The sequence below is a fragment of the Condylura cristata genome, unplaced genomic scaffold (assembly GCF_000260355.1).
Source record: "Condylura cristata isolate star-nosed mole 26May11 unplaced genomic scaffold, ConCri1.0 scaffold00026, whole genome shotgun sequence".
NCBI lineage: Eukaryota > Metazoa > Chordata > Mammalia > Eulipotyphla > Talpidae > Condylura > Condylura cristata.
In genome coordinates this window covers 6,277,570-6,301,914 of record NW_004567127.1, presented here as the reverse complement: position 1 = coordinate 6,301,914, position 24,345 = coordinate 6,277,570, and the positions used below count along the sequence as shown (strand labels likewise).

The 24,345-nt window shown below is 40.7% G+C and overlaps 1 protein-coding gene across 1 annotated transcript in view; it reads left to right on the top strand.

Moving 5' to 3' along the window:
• Positions 1–24,345, top strand: part of MAGI3 (membrane associated guanylate kinase, WW and PDZ domain containing 3) — a 180,499-nt gene that overhangs the window by 120,471 nt on the left and 35,683 nt on the right. Inside the window, exons 3-9 of the mRNA XM_004689636.2 lie at positions 1,208–1,327; positions 5,696–5,905; positions 8,211–8,385; positions 10,979–11,058; positions 15,967–16,024; positions 19,892–19,986; positions 23,161–23,349. Of these exons, the coding sequence (XP_004689693.1) occupies positions 1,208–1,327; positions 5,696–5,905; positions 8,211–8,385; positions 10,979–11,058; positions 15,967–16,024; positions 19,892–19,986; positions 23,161–23,349 (927 nt within the window). The remainder of the gene's footprint in view (positions 1–1,207; positions 1,328–5,695; positions 5,906–8,210; positions 8,386–10,978; positions 11,059–15,966; positions 16,025–19,891; positions 19,987–23,160; positions 23,350–24,345) is intronic.

Below are 24,345 nucleotides of genomic sequence, written 5' to 3'. Positions count from 1 at the left end.
CACTAAGGATCATGGGAAACCACTGATGGGTTTAGAGAGTTTTTGTTTGATCCTTATTTTAGAAAATCCACGAGCTGCAGTTTGGGTAAAGGGGCTAGCCAGGTCGTGGAAAGAGTTGACACCGTGAAAACTACAATACAAGGTCATGGATAATGATTATGATTTCGGCGAGAGTGAAGAGAAGAATCAAATCCCAGAGCTGGTGAGGAGGTGGAGCTATATTTGGTGGCTGGATGCGAATTTGTGGCAGGAACCCAAGGACAGACGCTCAGGCGTCTGGCTTGGTGTCCCCGATGAATGGGGGGCTCGTAGGTGGAGAAACACTGCAAATGTCCCTGGCAGGACTTGGTGATGGCTTTCAGCGCTACTCCCAGGCCACACACTCCCTCTCCTTTTTATATAATGTAGTATTTTGAAATGATGTTTCTAGTATCAGTTCATGAAAGTATTGATTCTTGTTGAGGAGAACCAATCAAACATAGCTGTGTTGCCATAACTGAAATCCGTACCTTGCATCTGAAATATTTTGCTTTAATAGAAGTTTAGTGATCTGTTGCTATCGAACATTTCATAAAATGGGTTACTATTTAACTTTTAATGACTTGAAAAGAATGACTAAGAAGCAATCATTGAATGTTTTTCATTAATTTCAAATTTAATGTTCATTAATTTTCCATGTAATGTTTGTCCAAGTTTTTTAAATAGTTCATTTACTTTTTAGCAATGGTTTCTTTTTAAATTGTCCTTTCCGACTCTAGTAAGTAATTTTTCATTTACATACATGCTAGGGAAGAGAAAAATGCAAAAAGGTAGCTCTAAAAGTGCCATCTTTCCTTGGTGGAGAATCTCTCCTTCGGATGTTAAATAATGGTAATTTGGGTTTCACGGAAAAATGGATTCTTGTGTCTTGGAAAGAATGGCTTTTCTTTGATACTAAACTTTAAATTTGATCTCTGTAGTTTTGAATTTGTAGCTATCTGTAGCTTTTATTGAAGTGTATTTTACTCATCTGTCGTATTTATTACCTACTTGCACTTAGTCATGTTAACTTGCCTAAGATTTTCTCGCCCCAGTCTAATTTGCAATAATAAATTCAGTCATTTGCTTCTCCCATGTTCTTTATATACTGAATTTTCTGTACTCTAAGTATTTTGTAAGTATAAAAGCACTTTACAACCTATTTTCTTTGTCTTTGTTTTCTCCTTAGGCACTACAAGGGCCCCCAGGGATGGGGAAGTACCAGGGGTGGACTATAATTTCATTTCTGTTGAACAGTTCAAAGCACTGGAAGAGAGTGGAGCATTACTAGAAAGTGGAACGTATGATGGTATGTCCCCCGATACTGACAGCAGCCCCCAAAACTCCGACCCACTGGATTCTTTCAGAGGAAACATGATCAGTAAAATTCCATATTTTAGAAAAGTTTTTTTCAGCCTTGGGAAGATTTTCTTTTGATTAAAATATTTGCGACCTACAAATTAAGATGGGATTGCACAATAAACAGAGGCATCCAATCATGTCACAAAGTTGATGGCAGACGAGGTACTGACATCATTTGTTGGTCAGTTTGTATATTTTCTAATAATGTGTGTTCATCACATGAACACAATTAGTATTTGATGTTCCTTTGTATTGTGCTCAGGTATTCAAATGCACTTTTAAAAAATCTGTCTTTAAAAAGTCTTGGCTGTGTTGAAGAAAAGAGACTGGGGGTGGGTTTCTTGCAAATGTGTATTGTATCTGGTGCGTATGTATTTACGACCACATCAAGCTCATGTTCTCTCTCACTGAGATTTTCTTTTCATTTATCACTATTTTTAGATGAATGCAGTTGCCATCTGGCATGTGTAATTCGGGGCTTGTTAACGGCCCCAAGCCCTCCACATTGGGAATCCTGCTGCGTCCTAGTGATGGCTTACACGCTGTCTCCAGTTCCCCACCCCGCAGATGAAACTGTAGCAGACATTCCCACGTCTTCTTACAGACTCGTGAGAGCGTCTGTGGGCTAGAGACCAGAGGCCAGATGGCTGCGTGGTGCACAGCCCTACGAGTAGTTTTGACAGCTCGGTGGCCGGTGTTCCCACCAGTGTGAAGGCGAGTGTGGTGCCTGCAGAACACCTGTGCAGTCAGTGCGCCACTTGAATCACCCAGAGTTTTCATTTTTCCAGGGTGATGAGTGTAGATATGGCATCTGTTTTCTCTTCTCTGGTAGAGTTTGATCATCTTTTTAGGTGCTTAGTAGTTTTTTTTTTTTTAACTTCTGTAAATTCATTGTTCGCTTCCATTTTTGAACAGGTGGGATCCCAATCACATTCCAGTTAGTAGACGTTCCTTAGATATTTAGATGTATGTTTAGACATCAGGCCTTTACTGGGTAGAGATGTTTTTAGCTAATTCTACCACTTTGTCCTCTGTTTCTTCATTAACCAGAAACCCTAATGTTCTGTCTCGCAGATTCATCACTGTTTTCCTTGTGATTTTGCTTAAGAAATTGTTTCTACACTTTAGGTCACAAAGATAATCTACATTTTTTCCCCCATTAAATATAAAAACGTGGCAGGTGGCAAAGTGGCATACTCCACGTTATTCGTTAGTGTGCACTCAACGCAGAGGAAATGTTAACTGAAATGACAGTCTTGCACTGTTTCACCACCATCAGCTTGACAACAAATTTCATCCGGTAATTGTGGGAAATGGGAGGCCCTGTCTGCAGCTGGCAGGAGTCTAAGATGAAGAGGCTCTGGTGGCATAGTGGTGAGCACAGCTGCCTTCCAACAGTAAAAATGATGCGACACTCTTAGAAAGCATCTTGACTGAAGTTAGTAAATTGAAAGTTTCAGTTAACTCTGATCCAGCAATTGCCCACCTGCCTATCTAGAGAAACCCCATTTTTGTGCAGATGGACCAGAATAGCCATTATAGCATTTCTGAAACAGTGAGAGAAGGGAAACAACTCTTCACCAATGAATGAGTAGAATGCATTTTCATTCATTAATATGCACTATTGTACAGTAGTTCAGCGAACTAGAACCTGCCTGTATCAACAGGAGTCAGATAAGTAAGTGTATAAGAGGAAAGCTGTGAGAGCTTATGAACAGCCAGCATACTGTTAGAAGAATGCTCTGAAAGGTTATAAAAACACTTGATGAAGACTCCATGCAAACTAGTACTTATATGGTATCTATGCATATACCTGGATCCCGAATATACACCGCATGCAGGAAGTTACACTTCATTCCATTCGGTATTCTGACAACTTCAGGATAACCAGAGAGAGAGAATGGCAGAGAGAGGAAGTTTAGTATATTTGACCTTATGTATATGTGCCTCAGAGATATTATAGGTTCAGTTCCAGATCCCAGCAGTAAAGCAAACAGCACAATAAAGTGGGGCATATTTTTTTGGCTTCCCACTGGATTTAAAAGTTACATTTACACTATAGTGTGGCCTGTTAACTGTGCCATAGTGTATTATGTTTTTAAAAAAGGCATACTTCATTTAAAACATACTTAGTTGCTAGAGAACGCTAGCAATCATCTGAGCCTTCAACAGTTTTTTTTTTTCTTTTGCTGCTAGAGGGCTTATAAAAAACATCATATCTGAAAAGTACAATAGAACAAGGTATGTCTGTGTGTCCTTAAAGAGGAACAACAGGGAAACCTGACAGGAATCTGGCAAAAGTTAGTATCTGGAGGGTGAATAAGTGAATGAGTAAGTAAGCCAGTGAGTATGCTGTTTCTCTCTCCACTGCCTGTACTTTTACATAGCTTTAAGACATTTAATAAATAGTTGATAGTCCTAGTGTCAAAGCGAAAAAGCTCTCAGAAAAGAGGAAATGAAGAAGTAAAAGGCTGGGAAACCTTTCTTGTTGCTAACTATAATCCAAGTCACAAACCTTGTCATTTTTCACCTTATTGTACCTGAGAGTCGTGAATTTTTAACCACCAATTCAAGAAGAATGTATCTCCTCATGAGCAATGCTAGCTTTCTGTTTTAATCTAAGCTCCATTATTCTTTTCAATGTGGAAACTCAAAATTGATTATGAAGCCCTTAAATCTTACTAATGACTGAATAGCAGTCACTCAGTCCTCAAGTTTTCTAGTTTCCTAGAAAAAAGCTGGGTTTCTAACTTAATTTAGAAAAGCGTTATCTAGCACTTAGAGTTAGGTATAGTAGGTGATCATTAGATAATAGTTACTAAAAATACACAGTAAAATGTGTTTCTAGCAAAACTGCCATCCTTAGAAAAAGTCAACTTATGTTTGTGGTGGGACAGCCGGGTTCCTGGTTGGCAAGGCTGTCGGAGGCAACGCAGGGTTAAGTCGAGACCCTCGAGCACCCTGTTCTCCGGACACACCTGTCTGGAGCAGTGCCATGTCCCCTGCCCAGCCAAGTGTGACCTGGCCTTTTCAGCGGCCCCCTGCATCACCCCTGAGCCCGTCACAGAGCCCTTCATCATCTAACTGCGAAGCTTCAGTTCCACCAGCTACAAGGGGTGACGCCCTTTCAACAGCGGACTTGGAAGCAAAGGAGAAGCCAGAGGCAAATGTAGTGAAATTTTTCCATTTGGTGTCAGTTGTTTTGTCTTGAATATTTTAATGACACTTAGCAGTCAGTCGAATTTCCTCGTGCTTTATCTTCATGCTTCCCCACACCCCCCCCCCCCTTAAAGCACACACAGCTCCAGGTAGCTGTGGTATTTGTAGATTTGCCTCAGTGTCAATGTGAACAACTGGTACTTTTTTTTTTTTTACACATCTGGGCTGGATAATCCATTATATACCCCATTAATTAGTTTACTTTATGTGAATGAGCATCTTAATTACCTCCTAAGGAACTAAGGAATTGGATTAAAAGATGTAATTTTTAAAATAAATAAAAGATCGTTTTATCCTCTAACTATACGTGTCTTTCCTTACCAGTAGCTCTGTTAGCACAGTGATCGATACAAAGTACAGCAGGGCCACAAACTAGTAATATAACTCAGTCTTTGGCGCTTTTCCATTGTATTTGACGACCCGTTGGAAACTTGTTGACAAATGGAGAAGCTGTGCCATTGTGTTCATTTTATTCTGGAGCACTTCTTTTCACTGCAAAAAATTGCTGATGTTCTCAAGATTTAACATAATTAAAGTATTTCCTCAATTATGCTTATAATGCCTATTCAGTAAGTTGGCTGATAAAGTAATATGATGCTCAGAAAAACTTAGAAATTACCTTTGCATAAACTGCCTGCATTTCAGCACAGACGGGTTAGTTCATAGCTTATTCGTTGCCCCATATTTCTTTATTTTTCTTAATTTACACAGTAGAACAAAATTATGTGTTTTATCCTTTTTATGCCAGTTACTCTTAACATGAGCACATTTATGCACTTAAATTTATAAATTAGGTCCTAGTTAGACCCCATACAAAGCAAGCTCAGAGTGGGGAGAGGTGGGAGAATGAGACTGTCACTTCCTGGCCTTAGTACAAATAATATTAAAATGCCGCATTTCATATGGTGAAGAGCACTTGAGAGATGAGTTCTTTCTGCCCTTTCTACCTGCTCCTTTCCCAGGAGGTATTGGCAGCCTTTTGGCTGATGGTAGTGACTCAGAAGCTTCAGCACAAGCTAGCAGGGCAGAGCCATACACTCTGAGATACTGTCTCAGGTCAGCATTGATCCTTTCACCTACCATTTTCTCTACTCAGGAAACTTCTATGGCACGCCCAAGCCTCCAGCAGAACCCAGTCCTTTCCAGCCAGATCCGGTCGATCAGGTCCTCTTCGATAATGAGTTTGACCCAGAATCCCAAAGAAAGCGAACTACATCTGTCAGCAAGATGGAAAGAATGGACAGCTCTCTTCCTGAAGAGGAAGAAGATGAGGAAAAGGAGGCCATTAATGGCAGTGGTAACGCAGGTTTGCAAACGGACAACTTCTAGCTGACCTTCCAAGGGACGATCATGACACAGAATTAGAGTTAATTTTTTTTTACAAAGCATATATAAGACAAGGGATGAAATTCAAGTGTTTTGAGAGGTTGTGTGTAGAACAGTCTGTCTCTGATGACCTCCTTATGTAGCTGCAGTGAGTTGCCGCACATGGCAATGTTGATAAATCACCAATAAGCTTTTGTTAGTAATAATACAGTATGCCTTTACCCTGTGGTTTAAAAGAGTTGAGATTCCTTTCTCTTGCTGGAATGTGGGAATCTTGTTGGCCTAAGTCCTGCTTTACAGGATAGAAACAAATAGATGTTTTATAATGTAGCTTTCAATCAAAACAAAAGTCCAGAGGTGTAGAAATATGCCAGTAAAAATTACTTGAAAGGTTGGTTAGCAGTATTTTGAGCTTAAACTCTAGGTCACTCAAAGAAAATTTCCAAACTTGACTCTCAGATTTTTCATTAATTGCAAAACCATCAACACATTTCAGCAGTGCAGTCTTCTCCTTTTGAATCGCCCAGATGATGTGGTGATTGCATCAGAGATTGTTAACACTTCTAAGGGGAGTGCAACAGGACCCCCAGAATCAGTAGAACTGACTTTAGTGGTACTTGGATACTAATTCTATTCAAATACTAGAATACTGGCTTCATAAGCGTTGGAACATTACTGGCTCAATCTTTTCCAAAGGATCAGATAAAACAGAGAGCAAAGTAAAGTTCACTCTGAGGATTTTGGTGTACATGGTTGAAGAAAGTTTGGGAAAGGATCTTAGGAGTTCAAGTTGGCATAATTTAGGTGGAGGTATTCTTAGAGTTTCGTGTGGAGCTTGGCATGTTTGAAGTTGGACTGGAGGATCTGTTCTGCTCTGCAGGCAGAACATGTTTGTAAGAGAGCCAGGCTATAATTTCTAAATGGAGAATTAGCCTCAACCTGGAGCACAAGAGTTCGTCCATAGCAACAGAAGGTAGAGTTGCTGTGTAGATGACTTGGTCGGGATCTGTGGAGCGTCTCTTCTGCTTGCTTCTGTTTCTCAGTACTGCAGGAGGCAAGGCCATGAAATGAGATTAGCAATAAGGAAGAATTCGCAGATTTAAAAGAAAGCGGTGTGATCTAGGAGGAAGTCAGAGCGAAAAGGTTGAAGGGAATAAGATGGGCACACATCACTCACACTCTCTTGAGGTTAGTGATCCTGGATTAAAGGTGAACTAGCTGGTGTTGTCTGTGTTCACCCCCATGTGCCCGTGGTAGAGCAGGTGCAGGCTACGATTTGAACAGGGCTAAGCCAGGCAGGTAAGTAAAAGTAGGTTTGAGGCAGAGGAATCGGGAGCACTCGTTTACAAAGGAGTAATGATAGTGATTGCCGGGGGTAGACAGGGCGATGAGTTGGCTGAGGCGTTGGGGAGAGTGAGATGCAGTGAAAGCAGGAAGTAGCAAGTTTTAGGGCAATGGATTCCAGAACTTGGTTGGACAAAGGATAGTTAGAGTGGAAATACTATAAAGAATGTGTAATGCTAACCAAAGCCTCTTTGAGATCCCAAGGCATTGCCCACCATTTGGAATTGTTTGTTACATTATCTCTTCAGTTCTAGAAGTAAATTTTAAGTGTATGAATTATGAGCTCCTTACACAGTATTGGTATCCTTGACTACATTGTAGACTTCGGGACTATACAAGGATTTTAGTAATAACTTCTGTTATATTAAATCACAGAAATCTACTGAGTGGAATTTTTTTTAAAACTTACTATTACTGTAAAGGCCTGAGTGTGGACTGGGTAGCGTGGTCCAGCAGTTAAGGGCATGGACCACCTCAGTTCAAATCCTGGCTTTGCTGTATATTCACTGTCACCCCTACTAAGCTACTGAGCCTCTCTGCACTGTGACTTTTGCATCTGTACAGGGGAATAGTCATAATCTGGACCCGTGGGCTTGAGCAGTGAGTCCAGGTTAGTAAACCACTTGCCCAGGAGTCTGGCTGGTGAAGGCCTGTAAGTGCTGCTCCAACTGCTGTGGTCAGTCTCAGATTGACCAGCGCCTAAGATCCTGAATTGATTCTTGGGTGGTCTTTGCTTCCTTCCCAGACGAGCTTCAGGAGGGTGACTCGCTAGCAAATGAGAGCAATCTGGCCTGTTTGTCATCTCAACGTGATAGCAGAATGTGGACATAACAGACAAGGAAATTTGTGATAAATATTTTGCATTTAATTAGACACAGAAAGGGCTGTTCAAAGAAAATGGAATTTCAGCTATTTTTCCTGCTGTTTTGTGTTGATAGCAGAAAGCAGAGAGAGGCATTCTGAGTCATCTGACTGGATGAAGACGATCCCGAGTTACAACCAAACCAACAGCGCCATGGACTTTAGGAACTACATGATCAGGGACGAGAATCTGGAGCCGCTGCCTGCAAACTGGGAGATGGCCTACACTGACACCGGGATGGTCTACTTCATCGAGTAAGTGCCGCGCCCCGCCGTGAATCTCAGCGGCTCCCACCTCCGCGCAGGCTGCCTGCCGGGGGCTCCCCTCTTTAAAAGGGGTCTTCATGCCAGTTACAGTTGGTGCTTGATCTTCTGCTTCCTTGAATGATGTTTCAGCTTTCATTTGTCTTAGATAAGCAGTCGTACATTTTACCTGGTTCTAGAAATCAGGAGAATTGGTAACAGGTTGACCACAAATTATGAAAAGGGTTAGAAAGGGTGTTTGCTTAAGAAACTTTTTGGCAGATTATTCAACGTAATGAACATCTCAAGAATTGTTAATTTGGAGAGGGGGCATATTTGTTCACTAGTTTTTTTCAGTGCTAGAATTTGGGTTTATTGTATTAGGCACTGTATGTCTAGAGGAAGAAAACACATTATGCTCAGAATAATTGGTGCAATATAAGTGCACAAAGAAACCAACCTTTTTTTTTTTATGGAAAACCACTGTTAGAAACACATTTATAGGAATATGAAATACCACCTGTATTTCATCAACGTAAAATTTTATATGATTTACATCGGAGAATAAAATTATAAATAATTACTGCAAGTTTCATTTTGATGTATTTTTATATTCTCAGATCACTGTGATTTTTATCTTTAATTTACTCACAGGTAGAATATGAATAAGTAAAGTTACAGGATATAACAAATAACAAAATATTTTGGGCCAGATGCCTGTCAAAGAGCATGTGCCCGGAAATGAGTGAAGACTTGCATGTCTCTCTTCAGTGGGTCCCCAAATCTACATACTTCACATAAAATAAGCATCTTGCTGACCCAGTGGGAGTTACTGTTTAAAAGATAGAGATTTGGATGTGTGGTGTTATTTTTTTTAACATACATAGCAGATTATTGATTCAGTCACACACTTCTTTAGATACTAAGGATAAAGACTATACAAACTAAGTGTAAGGCCTGAAACTATAAAACTCCTGGTTCGGGGGCGGTGGGGGCCCAGGTAGGGGAGAAGGCAGGGGAGAGTGAGGTGCAGCGCTGGGGAGGGGACAGGAGAAAAGCTTCATGACAGTGAATTTGGCAAGGACTTCTTGGCTGTCACAGCAAACACAAAGGCACCAAGAGCAAAAATAGACAAATGGGACTACATCAAACTTAAAAACTTCTTTGCAGGAAAGCAACAGTCCATAGAATAAAAAAGCAAATATTTGGAAGCCATATGAGCCATAGGGGATTAATTCCCAGAATATAGTTGCGGCTAGCGTGCTCTTGCTGGCTGGGGCTGCTGGGCTGGAGCTGCTGAATTATGCTTCTGTGAAAAGAGAATATGAATTCAGATCTGTAGTCTTGGCTGTTGGGTTTTTGGCATAGCCCTGGTGGGCATTTCCTTACCTAGGGAAATACTGGCTAAAATCCTAGGAGATTGCCCCTATCTGTTAATTTAGCTTGCACGAAAATTTTGGAGCATAGAGCTCAAACTGAAGCTTTTCTCAAGTAGCCTTTTTGAATTTGGGTTAGCAAGATATTTCCATGAATATTTTTTCATAACAGTCTGCATGGTTCTAGGCCTCTTTGGAGTGCTGATCCTTTTTCTTTTGCAAAATCAACTTAGCCGGTTTCAGTTTGGGTGAATTCTGACAAAACAGCTAATGCAGTTTCTCGAAACAGCCAACAGTATCAAGCCTGGCAGTGCATGAGAAGGGGCTGTAAGTAGCTCCGGAGTTAGACAAGACGTAGAAGACGCAACGAACTCCCTGAACTGGTCGGCTTCTTGCCTCCGTGGTCACTGTAGACACTCGTGACCTATTTCATGTTAAAGAGGCCACGGAGAGAGCATGTTCACAGTTACCCCTATACTTCTTTGATAACTTTGTTCATTTCTCGTACATTCTCTTCCACACTTTTTCTTTAATGTTTTCATTTCAGATTGTTAAACCATAGTACTGTTTATTCAGTCGCATGATAGTTTTATTCTAACTTTGTTTCCCTGCAAATTGTATGATCAATTCTGATAAAAACTAAGTTTTGTGAACAGAATTTCAGATAACCATCATTTTATTTGCACATGTCAGACATACGTTAACTCTTTAACTCATTTCTCAGGACCCCTGTGAGGGCAGAGGTGCTGTCTGAGGGTTCGTTCAGCTCTGTATTCCCAACCCCCGATACAGTGGCCACACATCACAGGCATTCATGAAATGCAACGTGCTTTTTGAAGGGAAGGAGGAGGTGTTACCGCCAGCAAGCAAACACCGCTTTCAATGCAGGCTTTGTTTTTTCTTTCACCAGCTAGTGCACAGCATGGGTCTATAGGCACACTTTTGGAAATATTTTTAACTGCTTAAATAAATGTCTCTTATTCTGTGTTAGGCATTTTATCCCTTTTTTGAGTCTTCGTTCTCAAATTAGTGCCTCTCACCTTACTTTTCCTTTAGGGTGGTTTGAAATAATAGACTGAGAACAATGGTGTTATGAATCAGAGTCCTACAAACAGCCCATAGGAGATAATTGTTCAGACATTATATACCTTTTAGTCACTTCTAATGTGTGCTTTTGAAATACTTTCTCCTTTATTTGATGGTTTCTAATTGGACTCTTTATTCTATAGCCACAATACCAAGACGACCACCTGGTTGGATCCTCGTCTTTGTAAGAAAGCCAAAGCCCCAGAAGACTGTGAAGATGGAGGTAGAGATTCAAAACCATTTATACACTGACTTATTCCCTTAATCCTTCTTGTTCTTCTTGCTTAGACCATGAATTTTCCAAAGGCCAAACAAGCTGTCATGCACAGTAGGTAGATGTAATCATCAGGGGAATATGGAAATCACATCTGATTTTTTCAAAAACAGATTTATTTATGCATACAAGAGCTGGGGTGCAGGCCAGAGGTGCAAGGGTTGAGAGGATCTACCAGAGACAGAGCGGGGAGCAGAACAGGCAGATCTACTGAAATACACTGCTGAGGGGAGCAGCAGGTGGGTGAGGAGAGGTCAGCCAGGTCGTCTGTGTCACGCCTTGCTTGTCACTCCTTGGCCGGGGATCGAACTTATGCCTCAGTGGCTGCTGATAGCTTCATAGTGCTGAGACTTATCCCCCTTGCTCCCTCAGGGAGGCCCTCTTGCATCTAATTTTGAGTGATTTAGTCTATGCTAGAATGGATATGCCAGTATCTGGGCTAATCCGTAGCCATTTAGAGCTTCATTAGAAATTCGCTGTGTCCAGTGTGCCTCCCTTATAACTCCCACCCCCCATCAGAATTTTCAGTTCTTAGCAGAAAAAGCACTTCTTTAAAAGTTACTAGATAAAAAAAAAGTTATTAGATAATAGTATTTGTTTTTCCTACGTGTTGTAGGTTCTGTGTAATAGTAGTCTTTTCCTGTAAGTGTAAAACTGAATAGAAGTTATTTGCTGTGCCATCTTGAATAAAGGATATACCATAGAAGAATAAATGATGGGTTCAGTTTTGAGAATGGGGTACTTAGAAAATCTGCACAGATGCATCACTCCTCCACCTCCCAACAAAGGACCAGGTGGCTTCAGTGGTGAATTCTGCCAGACACTTAAAAAGTTTTCCCAAAAAAAAATAGATGATGAGGGAATACTTCCAAATCATTTGCCAAGACTGACATTACCTGGACAGAAAAGGACACTGTAAGGAAAGAAATTCATATAACACCAATCCCCGGTGAAGATAGAAACAATAATTGTAAACAAAAGCTTGGGAAAGCAAATTCAGCAACCCACTATGCTCAAGTGAGATCTATCCTTAGGGTGCAAGAATAATTCACCATCATAAATTAATGGTAGAGCACAGCCACAAAGTGAAGGATAAGAATTGTGTTGTTGCAATACAGTCGACAAAATTCAACACTTAGTCATGTTAAAACCTCACAGCCAAATGGATCTAAAGGCACGTGCCTGATCTAGGAGTGGGAGGCAAACGAGAGTCCGCAGCAAGACTCGCCTGTAACTCTGCCTCCGTACAGCCTCCGTCCGTCCATCCAGGAGGTTATTTTATAGTCTGCCTTCCTCTTCATTTCTCTCATCTCACACTTGGATTACTCTTGGCCTTTTCCTTGAGTTCCTCGTCCTCCTCTATTGAATACACCCTCTAGGCCAGTCTGCTACTGACTGGCTTTGATCAGTCTACTGTGTACAAAAGGGAAATGTTAGAAATTATTTTTCACTGTGTTCCTCTGGGGTGTGGATCACAGTTTCTCTGCTACTGATAACCCATGCTGGCAGCATGTTCTTGCCTCCTTGTCAGATGTCCGCACACACCACCCTGCATGTCTCGAGGGAAGAATGGACAGCCGTCCAGGCCACTGTGAAGTGTTGCAGTTTGCTTGTGCCCAGTTAAGTGGGCTCATTGATGATGTCACTTGGTTTTTATTTCATACGAAACTGAAATGTGACTTAAAGAGATTTCTGCCAAGATAATGCTCATTAATGATAATACAAAGAGACAAGCCCAGCCTAATAAGAAAAAGGCACAGCTGATGCGTTCTGTACCTCATAGGAACTTCTTAAAACTATGTGGCACTAAAAGTGATAAATGTTTATTTTTTCTTCATCTCCTTTCGAGATTTTTATTTTGTGTGTGCTTTATTACCTACATATTAGTAGTGTTGCATATGTATTTATGAAGAACTATAAATATCATAAAGGCACATGCTGAAACTTATTACTCCTAAGGCTGCATATTCCAAAATCATGGGCTGTGCTGCCTATTAATCTTTGGAAAATATAACTGCCTCCATAGCTCTCCCTCGCTTGGATCTCTGTTAAGGGTTCCCTGTCAGCAGAGTGAAGTTCTGACTCCTTCATGGAGTGTTGAAGATTTTCTGACAATTGAACATATTTGATATTATTTTTGAAGGTATTTTCATGTTATACACATGATGTGTTCTGTCTTTTTTGCCTTCCCCACATGCCCATTTCTTCAGCCAGGAACCACCCTTGTTTCTGTCTGCCTGGCTCTTACGTACTTAATTCATCTAAGCTCAAAGCTAAAGAAAATGTCTTTCGTCACACTCTTTTTGGTCAGAGTTATTATTCCCTTTTGTACTCAATGTCACTATATGACATTGTCATTCTAGCAATTAGTACTGCCTTATGTGACTATATCAGAGCTATCTATAACTTTCTTATTCACCTGTATGTTCCCCCAGTGGGACTTAAATATTAGGAAGGAGGGAGAGAGACCAGAAGAAAAATGAAGAAAGGGAAAGAAACTACTCCTTCCCCCAGATGGTTTGGTCATACTCCTTGAAAATATGCTTCTTAGTGTCTCTAGATTCTGAGAGGAGACAAACGATACTCTGATCTTCACTCACTAGTAGGGGTCAGTAGAGGAATAAGATGCAAGAAACAGGAGTTTGGAATGCCCACTGTCCAGCTATCTTTCCATGCCAAGTTAACAAAGAGTTCTCCCCACTTCTGATTTTACCCTTCCATGACTGAATCTGACTTCCCACCACCTTTTCAGTGGAACTGCCTTTTTTTTAAGGATACTAATAGCCCAATTGCTAAAGTCACTAGACTTTTTTAGACCTTTTCTTCAGTTCTGACAGCTTTGCAGTCATTAGTGTTGACCATGCATCCATCTTCTTCGACACCCTGACTATTCTTGCATTATCCATCTTCTGGATGATGCTACATTCCACCTTGTCTTCACCATTTATGTAGGTCGTCACTGCACTGCTCCTGCTTTGATACATACTGTCTCCACCATCCTTACCCGCCATCCAGTGTACATGCGCAGGCAGAAGAATGAAGGGCTGGTGGGGATGCACTCCATACTATCAAATGGCTAGTCATCTATTCTGAATGCAGAATCATAGTTTTTATGAGAATATAACAATTTGTATGGCTTGTCAGGTTCATTATCATGGAAATTTTACTTGCTGAGGCAGTACATTGTAACTGCTGCTAAATGATATGAAATTAATAAGTCTTTTGATGGATTCTAGTCCTGTGCTGTCTAGCGTGCCATTTATGTGTGTACATGCGCGTGCCTGTGTTTCAGCGTAGCAGAGAAACACTAAAAGAAATTGAAAGTGAAAGTGGCCATCATGGTGTACAATTGTAGGTTTTAAACAAAATTCCTTCTTGCTGGGATTCTCCATGTAATCAGCAGTGGAGAACGACCTGCATGCCTGCCAACCTAACCCACATGTGACTAATACAGTGATTCTTTAGAAACCATCGTTTGGAAAACAGAGTGGGAGGGAGAAGAGAATTCTTAACAGGGTCAGTTTGTGTTAGCAAGATGAGCATTTTTATTAACTGCCAGGAACACAGCCACCTTCAAATTTCCAGTTATTTTATTGGTCATTTACTTAGAATAAATACATAACAATCCTACACAAAATACTTGTTACCATGCACAAATGTGGATTCCATACAAGACACTGTGGTAGGTAAATACATTTTCCTTCAGGTACTCAGGTCAGCTTAATGAAGGCTAACACAGATATTGTTGTAGGTTTTAAATGTGATCTAGATTACCCCTTCAAAATAGCAAAAATTCAAGACTGCTTTCCTTTGTGGGAAAGGGGATCAAAATGTAATAACAGAAGTAATTGACAAATATTAATGTATAATAGTGAAAATTATAAGAAGTAGCTGCTGCTTGTATTGGACTGAGTTAAGTGGGTCTTACCTCAGCTTTTTCAAGCTTTTGAAATGAAATGTGCCAGGTGTTTTTTTTTTCCCTTTAATTTAGACCTGAAATGGGCTTATTCATGATTTCTGAATCGGCTGACACCCATCTATTCAACAGCTAGTAGAAAGGCCCCACCAGGGTCTCACACTATGGAAGGTTTTTCTAGTCAGAAAGAAGGGGGGGGGGGCAGGTTACTAGAAAATGGGCGGGGGAGGTGATTTCTAGGAAAGCCACCTTCTATTAGAGAAGCTTAAGTGGGGGAGTTTGAAACTACAATAGCAGGTGTTATATCTATCTGGGGACCACAATGCCATTTGAGACCTTTTTTCTTCCCCAAACAAATCCCCTTTTGATCAGAGTCTCAGTTTAACACAGATTGCAGTTGTCAGTCCCCTGCCAGGCCAGTTCTCCTCACAGTATTCAGAGGTCATCTGCATGGTGCTCGAGTCAGATTCACATTCTCTATGTTGGTCCTTCTTTCTCCTTTTCTGAGGTTCCTTCCAGTCTCAGGAAGATGCGTAGCTGAATGGTCAGCGATGGCAAAGAAGCATTGAAAGCGTTCAGGAGAATACAGCATGCCAGGGAGGTTAACTCTGTGCAGGATAATTCCTACTCTTTGAAGTGACTTCAAGCCAGTGTCCCCAAGACCCAAACCAACACAGTTTCTTTAAATGATTTGCATTTTTATGGTCTGTGACTCAGATAAACTTGTTTGCACTCACTATTACCTTTTATTCTAAGTATTTGCTGATATACTCACTGCTCATTCAGGAAACTGCTCTTCTTTGTAAGTGGCCCTCAGTGGTCTGTCAGTCCCCCAAATATTGAGTATAATGAAATAAAAGATACTTAAGTTCAGCCACTGATCAGTTCTTTTCTGTTGGTTTGGAAGCTTACATTTCCCTAAATCACTATTTTCTTTGCAGAACTTCCCTATGGCTGGGAGAAGATAGAGGACCCTCAGTATGGAACTTACTATGTTGAGTAAGTTTGCTACCTCCGTTCTTTTTTCTTCCATACTAAATACAACCCTGGGAGACGTTGATGAGACGTAGAAGCACATTTGCCAGGATTAATAGTTGACTTTCTCTTCACTGCCACTGAAGAGAAGATATTCATAGAAAACTATAAAATGAGGGAACATAATAATTAATGTAAAGGACACTCCAACACTCCAACTGGCCGGTTGAGTGAAGGCAGTGAAGGGAATTTGAGAGCAATATGTTGCGATGACCCAGAGTTTTGAATTATGTAATTAAAAGTATTCTCTCGATTACAATTGAGATAAAAAAAAGTACAAAATGATGTAAAAATAAACTATTATATTTAAAAAATGAGCATACAGGTGGAAAAGGACACATAATGATGTGAAAATAAACTATTTTAAAAAAGTATTCTCTCTAGTCAGGAGTTAATCAAGGAGAACTTGTTACTTTTTTGACATGAGAGTTGCTTCTGACAACATCCGTTGTGGTTCAGTTTAATCGTAAATATATATCTAAGAATCATGCTGGCCTGTGTTAGCTAGAGAAGTTAGGACAACTTCAACATCTAATTTTCCTTTCCCTTGTCCTCACTGATTGTGTGGCAACATTATGATCTCGGATTGCTGTCTTTCCAGATGCTAGACAGGAACTTTTGACCTTAGGCATCTAATTTGAACTGTCAAATAATTGTATCTCAAATATTACTTATTTATGAACCTGGAAATGAGGAGTCTGACTCTATGCTGAGGTAATGAAGTCAAAATATTATTACCTGGAAAAATAGCAACCTGGGATTCTTGTAGCTTTATGATAGCTTATTAATTTTTCATTATTTCTTGGCATAGCCAGTGACACTTCCGGTATTTTCCCTCAAGTAGGTATGTTTGACTTGTGGTTACTCTACTGTCTATTCTAATGCATAGGTTGTAGGTTATTGCTTGAGTCACTGTGGTTAGAGATTTCTGGAATGATTTCTTAAACTCTAATTTGTACCCTAAGAAAATTTACGGCTCCATGAACTTGACCCTTAGGTATATAATCTCACCATGCTGCTGTTTTGGTTGCTAATTTTATTTCGACTGTGTTACTTAATATCTCTCTGATACTTGTTTCTGTGATGCAGAATATACAGCAGCTCTTTTATTGTTTTCTTAAAGCATAATTAGGTAAAATAAAGAAAAGACCACTTTTCAAGTCAAAGGTAGTATTTGAAGGCCAAACGAAAAGATTTTGTGGGATTCTGCCCTCCCCAACCCCCCCGCCCAGCAGTTTAGTCTATTTAAATGGAGCTTCGATCAAGTAGTATTTGCCATTGACACCGAGATAATGATTTTCATTCTCTTATTATCCATTCCAAGTGAATGTGAATACATGGGCAAGAGGTGAATGTCATTTGCCTGTTATAAAATCTCAGGCTAAAGGAGCTGGTTCCCATTAAGCAAAGCTGTACAAGTGTAGAGCGAATCCTGAGTGACCTGTTCCAGTTGTCGTGGAGGTGCGTGACATAGCAACAGCCTCGCAGCGACAGGATTTTGTGAGACTGTTCCCAGAACAAGCTCACCTTACCGGAGGGTTATTTATTAGATTGAGAGAGAGCAAGCTGTAGGCAAGGTGCACATTGGTATGGACTCAGGCGCGCGATGGCGTGTGGCTTGATTCCCAGGTTGCTTAGTCTGGAATCTCCACCACGCTAATCTGCAGCGAGTTTACTGATGGAGATAAAAAGCTGTTGCTTGAATGGCTACTCCTTGGCTCTTTAGTTTGTCAAACCAGATGGCACAGTGATTGCTGTTGGTAGGAGCCTTGCCATAGTAACACCAACCGCAGTGGCAATTTTTCTTTACAAGTATTTATTTTCGAGGATGAGCTTCTGAAACGGATTCATGTATTTTTTTTTTTTAAATAAAATTGTTCTGAAACTCTGACAGTGCCCTTAAGAACCTGTATATATGTACAAATGTGTAACTCTTCCTGTATTCCATTAACAGTTTTGATGCACTTAGGTGAAAGGTCAATGTATGTATTTTAAATTCCTCCTCCCTTCATGAAAGAATGATTTTGTTGAGGTGAATGGTAAAAATCCACATATGATATGCAAAATCTTCATGCAGAAGAGATTCCAAATTAGGTATATTAAGTAATGCTTCTTACTATCCTTGTATAGTTTTTCTGATAATCAGTAATATTGTCTCTTCCTCCCTTCAGCTAGTTACAGAGAAATAGTTTTTCCTAACTCTTAACTAATATTGTGATGTAAGTAACCACATGAAAAGTAGAATGTTCTTTTTTGTTGTGTTTTGGGTTTTTTTAGGTGGCATTTTAATCTAGCTTGTCTAAGGTGACAGATGCAATTACTCCCTTTATGAAAATCTTACATTCTTTTGTCAAACAGTTTTCAGGAAAGGGATTACTCATTTGCATACTTCTCCTCTCTTGTCCCACACATTACAAGGAGCATAAATACAAATTACTACTTTTTATGTTCCAATGCCTGGGTGGTAAAGTGAGTCATTCTAGCTGATGACGTTCAAATGAGCCAAGGTTTATTCTTTTCTAAGTGTCTGTTTCCAGTTGCTTTACTTTTCACAGACTCAGTAAAATGCCATTCCCTAATAAATAATAAAAAAGGGGTATATCCAACAGAGCACTGAAGATTTATTTACACAGTGGTGAAACAGTTAACTCAGTTAGAGGAACCCCCTCATCGTAAGAAGCAGAAACATACTTGAGTCTCAGCAAAGTCACAATCCAAATAATGTCAAGTAGAACTTAGCCACATTTAGAACTCTGAAGCTTAACAACCACATCTGTTGTGGAGCTAATATGCACTAAACCCGAGGACACGGGAAGTCACACACTTGTGTGAGCGTCTGTGTCTGCTGCTGCCTCCTTCACTCCCACCACCAGCAGCGTGCACAAATGGAATAGCAAATGACAATCATAATCCAAAAGTCTCCTGAGCCCATGCTTAATTACTGGTAATCATTAATGTCACCGCTTATAAAATGGATTCTGCTTGCAAATGCCTATCATTTGGCTGAAAGACATTTGTTCTGTGGACGTGCTAGGACATAATTCCCATTGCGCTCTGTTAGATCTATTTGTGGTCTTAAACCTCTTTTGTACAGCAGGTGCGTTCTGCACAGACTAATTGGAATAATCAGTGCTCGGCTCCCCCCAGGAAAGCAGTTTGGCTCATAAAGTACTGACTGCGGCTGGGAAGTGGCCTTCTCTCCTATCTCCCCCCACGCGGCGACTGTCCCCACAGACTTGCATGCTTTTCCAAGAACTGGTTGTGAGTGTTCCCAAAGCATAAATATCCATTAAACTTACGTTGTAATTACGTAATTCATTGAATTATTATATAATTATGACGAGATTTAAGTATGAAAGAATTGTTCTGTGATACAATGAGATAAAAACAAATCACATTTTTCGTTGCTGCAAAACTGATGGGGATGAGTCAGTTGGAAAAATAATAGTAAATTTCTAGGCTTCTGTACTCGTTTTTATTCAAAAATGTCTCTGTAGCTGCTTCATTTTAGAGGAACTTTAAACTCTAATTAAAACTTAACTATCTTAAAAATTAACTCATCGCTTCTGCAGTTTTGAAAACTCATAATGGCTATATCAGTTATATTTAGAAAGAAGCTTTTAGTACATTCTCTGACTTCTAGGCATCTCTTCTGGACCTTTCTTAGTTCCCCAAAAGCTCTTCCACTATGATCTTTCAGTTTCTTTGTGTTCCATGGCTTAGACATACAGGTTTGTCCCTTAAGCCATGGTGATGGATGGCATCATCATCTGTTTAAAAGTTGAAGCTCATTACTGTGAACTGAAATGCGTATTTTTCTACATTTTACAGCCACCTGAACCAGAAAACCCAGTTTGAAAACCCGGTGGAGGAAGCTAAAAGGAAAAAGCAGCTAGGTCAGGCTGATGCTGGGTCTCCAAAGCCAGGTAGAGCCTTTCCCCAGTCTTTTCTTCTAAGAGTGACTTGTGAGGTTTATATGTTGGGTTAATAAAAGTATATTTGAACGTTTTATTGGAAATGCAACAGAGAATGTCTATTTTTTTGTCACTATAAAGATAGGAATAGTCTTAATACAATCTCTGAACATTTTGAAAATAGCAACTACTGAGATTTCTTTCTTATGCTGTTTATATGACTTGTTGGGAGAAGGGGCTGAATAGCTTTGGCACGTGTTTGAGGGTTTGATGCTGAGGTGATTTTCGTACATTTAAGACCTGGCCCAACATCTGTGACTCGTGATGCACGCCTCCCAAATGAGCTGCTTAAGTCTGACATCCGTTGCTCCAACCTTAATAGAAACAGACACCTCATGAGCCTGCCATCCTGTTTGCCTATGTCACTGTTTCAGGTGGTAGAGTATTGGTAGGATCATTTGGGACCACTCAAAAATATAATTTGAGACTTAAAAAATATATAGGATTTGAGGTTTTTATGAGCCTAACATGGGCATCTTGAAAAAGCTGTCCAAGAATTTCCTACAGCCTGCTTATCCTATCCCCCTCCTCCATCTGTCATTAATAGCTAGCAATTGTGGGATTGAATCCTATTGAAGCCTCAAAAAAAAAAAAAGAATGGGGTGTCTGTACTCTCTACTTCTCTTGCCCATGAGAGAAACAGTTACTCTTCAAAAACAGTCTTCTTCCGTAAGTTTTCCATGTGATTTAGGAGGCTCGAATCCCAGCTGGGTAACCTTGGAGGAGGTTAGTGTCACTGCTTCCTTATCTGCTAAGTGGGGGAAATAATAGTACCTACCTCTTATGGCTGTTCTGAATAGAAGTATTAATATGCATAAAATGCTTTCAGTCTTCTCTGGCACCTGGAAACCAGGAAATGAAAGCAGTCATCGTTGTTAATAGAAATGCACACAGTGGTGGCAACAAGGAAAGAGAACTCAGCTGTGCTTTGGTGGAAGAAGGGGGTAAGGGAGCTTTCAAAGTGTCAGATACACTAGCGTGGGGTTTTGGAGAGCTATAAGAGTTAAATCAGGCAGACAGAGATTTTAGAGGAAGAAACTACACCGGGTGGAAGGAAGAGAATGTGTAAAGCCACTGACGTGAAGTGGTGGGCCAAGGACCAGAGGGCAGTTGGGAATGGCGAAAGCACAGTCATTGGAGGACAGAAACGAGAGGAGAGGTTGCAAGAGTAGGCAGCCATGACAAGAAATGAGTTCACAGTTCAATATTTCTGTCACGTGTTGTTGGGAAGTTACAAAAGGTGAAAATTGAAGCGTGTGCATTGAATTTGACAATAAGCATCTATCAGGAGCAAGTTGAAAAGGAAAAAACTTAGCCATGGAATGTGAAGGGAATGAGTGGTAGAGGTGGAGAGAGTGGGTGGAGACAGATGGAACAGTAGTGTTAGTGTAGCGGTGAAAGAAGTTAAATCTGATCGGCAGACACAACGGTCTAGCTACGCTGGACCTTGAAAAATGATCGCTACCATTTACTGATGCAGCGAGTAGGTGCTGAGTTGCGTGCTTCATACACACCATCCCATTTATTCACAAAACATCTCTGCCAGGTTGTTACTTTGACTTTGTCCATTCAGATGCCATCATGGTGTCACATTGCATTCTCTAGCACAGCAGCCCAGTCCAGTACTTGCTGCAGGGCAGATGCATTTGAGCCAGGGAACAGTGTCCATGGGTCTGTGATCGCCTGTGTTTATTGAGCACTTAACATTTGTCAAACAGTATGCATTGCTCAGTTCACTCTCTGAACAATTTCATGAGTTAGGTACCACTGTGCTCATTTTATAGATGGAGCAACTGAGACTTAAGGTTTAATAACATTTTAGCTCACATGACTAGTTGGCTTTGACGGTTGGACTTTACAAAATTAGGTGTTAACCAAACTTTCCTTCCTTTATTAATGTTTGCACGTTTGGGATCTCATCTGCTGTGTGCTGATTTTCTGCTGTAGCTCTTAGAAGCCAGTCTTATTCCAATATTCATGGGGTGTAGAGCATGAACGAGCTAACCAGAAATTGCTAGGTTTGGACATAAAAATGAGAACAGTACATCTCATCCAATATATTGTCCTCAAGTAGCAGGCAGTGACATGGTCATTGAACACATGACCTCACCTGCAATGGGCAGTTGTATCAGCCGGTGTGAATGGACTGTGAACATCACCATTAGCTAGATTTTAAGAGGTAACGTTTTCTTCGGAGACAGGTAGCCATTCTGAATGTCAGACTCATTAAGAGCCGATAATGCAGTGAGAAGTCCCCGGGAACAGCCGGACAGTCTCGCAAAATAACACTGTGGTAACTGAACCGCTATGTAGAGTCCTCTACGCTGGAAAGCCCCAGATAGTTGAGCTTTTTTTTTTAATGGCAAGTGTTTTTACATGTAGGAGATCAGCAAACTGGGAAGGCTGTCAAATAAAGCAGACCTGTGCACTCCCTAGACCCCTCCAGCAACCAGCCTTGTCAACCTCACCCTGCCCCTGACCAGCCATACCAGAAACCTGTGAGCTGCTCTCGTGACAAAAGCAGGGTTTTCAAGGGAGCTAAGCATCTTTTTTCCTTCATCAAGTCTCCACTAAACAAGCATGAAAGGGAAGAAAAGTCTTCACTCAGAGTCCAGGAATCTGCTTCTATCACCAGATAGAAGTTAAAGGCAGCAGAAAGCCTGAGCTGTACGTGATACAGTCTTCTCGTAGATTCGTGAGTGGCTTGTATCTTCCTTGTTCAGTGTTTCTGCCTTGGGCTCAGTCAGTGCTTACTCGAATAAAAGGTACCGTCGAGTAGCCTGTAAGGCTTGTGGGAATTTAGTAGTAAAGGTTGCCCTAACGGTGCATCGATTGGCTTCATTTAATGGACTCAGGTGAGAGAAAGTACAGAAATGGGAGAGGTATGGTAGGTGCCTTTACCTTTTAGCTAACAGGAGCGAATCCTGAAGAGAAACACTGAATCCTATTTTTCTTTTCAGTGCCTTAGTTTGTGAGTTTAAGTTCTAAGCGTTCCTTAATAGGATTTGATTTTCTCTCCTTAATGGTTTGTTAATGTTTGAGATCTATAGGTTCTCTTGATGATTAGCTTTGGGTGCTACGCCCCTTGTAATTTAGTCCTCTAAGCTACTTCTCATTTTTGCACAGATGCAGAAAAATCACACTTTACTCGGGATCCATCCCAGCTTAAAGGCATCCTCGTGCGAGCCTCATTGAAGAAAAGCACGATGGGGTTTGGCTTCACCATCATCGGTGGAGATAGGCCTGATGAGTTCCTGCAGGTGAAAAATGTGTTGAAAGACGGTCCCGCTGCTCAGGATGGGAAGATTGCACCAGGTAACAGGTTTCTCGGAAGCAGTGATGCTGCACCAAGAACTACAGGACAGGGTGTCCCTTTTACTTGCACGCACGTGTCCACGGGTGTGCGCCTGTAGCAGAGGGCGAAGTCCGTTGTACTATCCACGAGGCTGACTGCATAGTTTATCCTCCAAAGGAAGCGCATACTCGTTTTGAGAGAGGGTTATTTTTACAAGTAAGTAGAAACTTAGAGGAAAACATTACACTTACTAATTTTTTATAAGATCGAGCAATACTAGATTTCCCAATTTCTAAATGAAATCTTAAGTCCAGATTTTTAAATACTTGTTATCCAAAAAAAAAAAGAGTTGACAGCTCTTTGGCTATATGAGTATATACTGTGTTTATTTCTCTTGGGTCTTTGGGTTTTGTTTTTTTTTCAGTCTTGCTAATTATTAGTACAATTAAAGTACCATGTTGAGAATTATGGCCATGAGTATTATGATTTTTACAGTTGTATGAATTTGTCTTTTCTGTAGCTTCCCCAAGTATTTGGCAGTTTTAAGAAATTTTATATGGCTGACCATGATCATCATGAAAGAAGTTAGAGGAAATTCAAGACTAGTTACTTACTATGGGGAGATTTAAGCCCTTTTTTTCCCAGCAGGAATTTTGTATTCTGCAAAGGTGGTTTCTTGCACTGCTCACCAGACCGTCCTAATCCTCCGCTATTCCCCATCCCACAGTCCTCTCAATGGCACATGTCAACTTGACTTCAACTGGGATGTGGGTTCTCTTTCCCACTTAGGTGCTAAAACTTGAAGCCAGAAAAGTTAACTCGAAGTAGTAGTCCTCAAAAACATTTGTAACTTGCCGTTATTACTTTGTAAGATTGGCAAAGTGGAGACTGAAACACACCGGAAATGGTTTTCCTTAGTTTTCAATTGTGACATCGCAACACATGCCTGTGAAGCAGCTCTCTCAGCGGCTGCACGTATTGGCAGGACTCACCAACTCCACAGGGCTCCGTCCCAA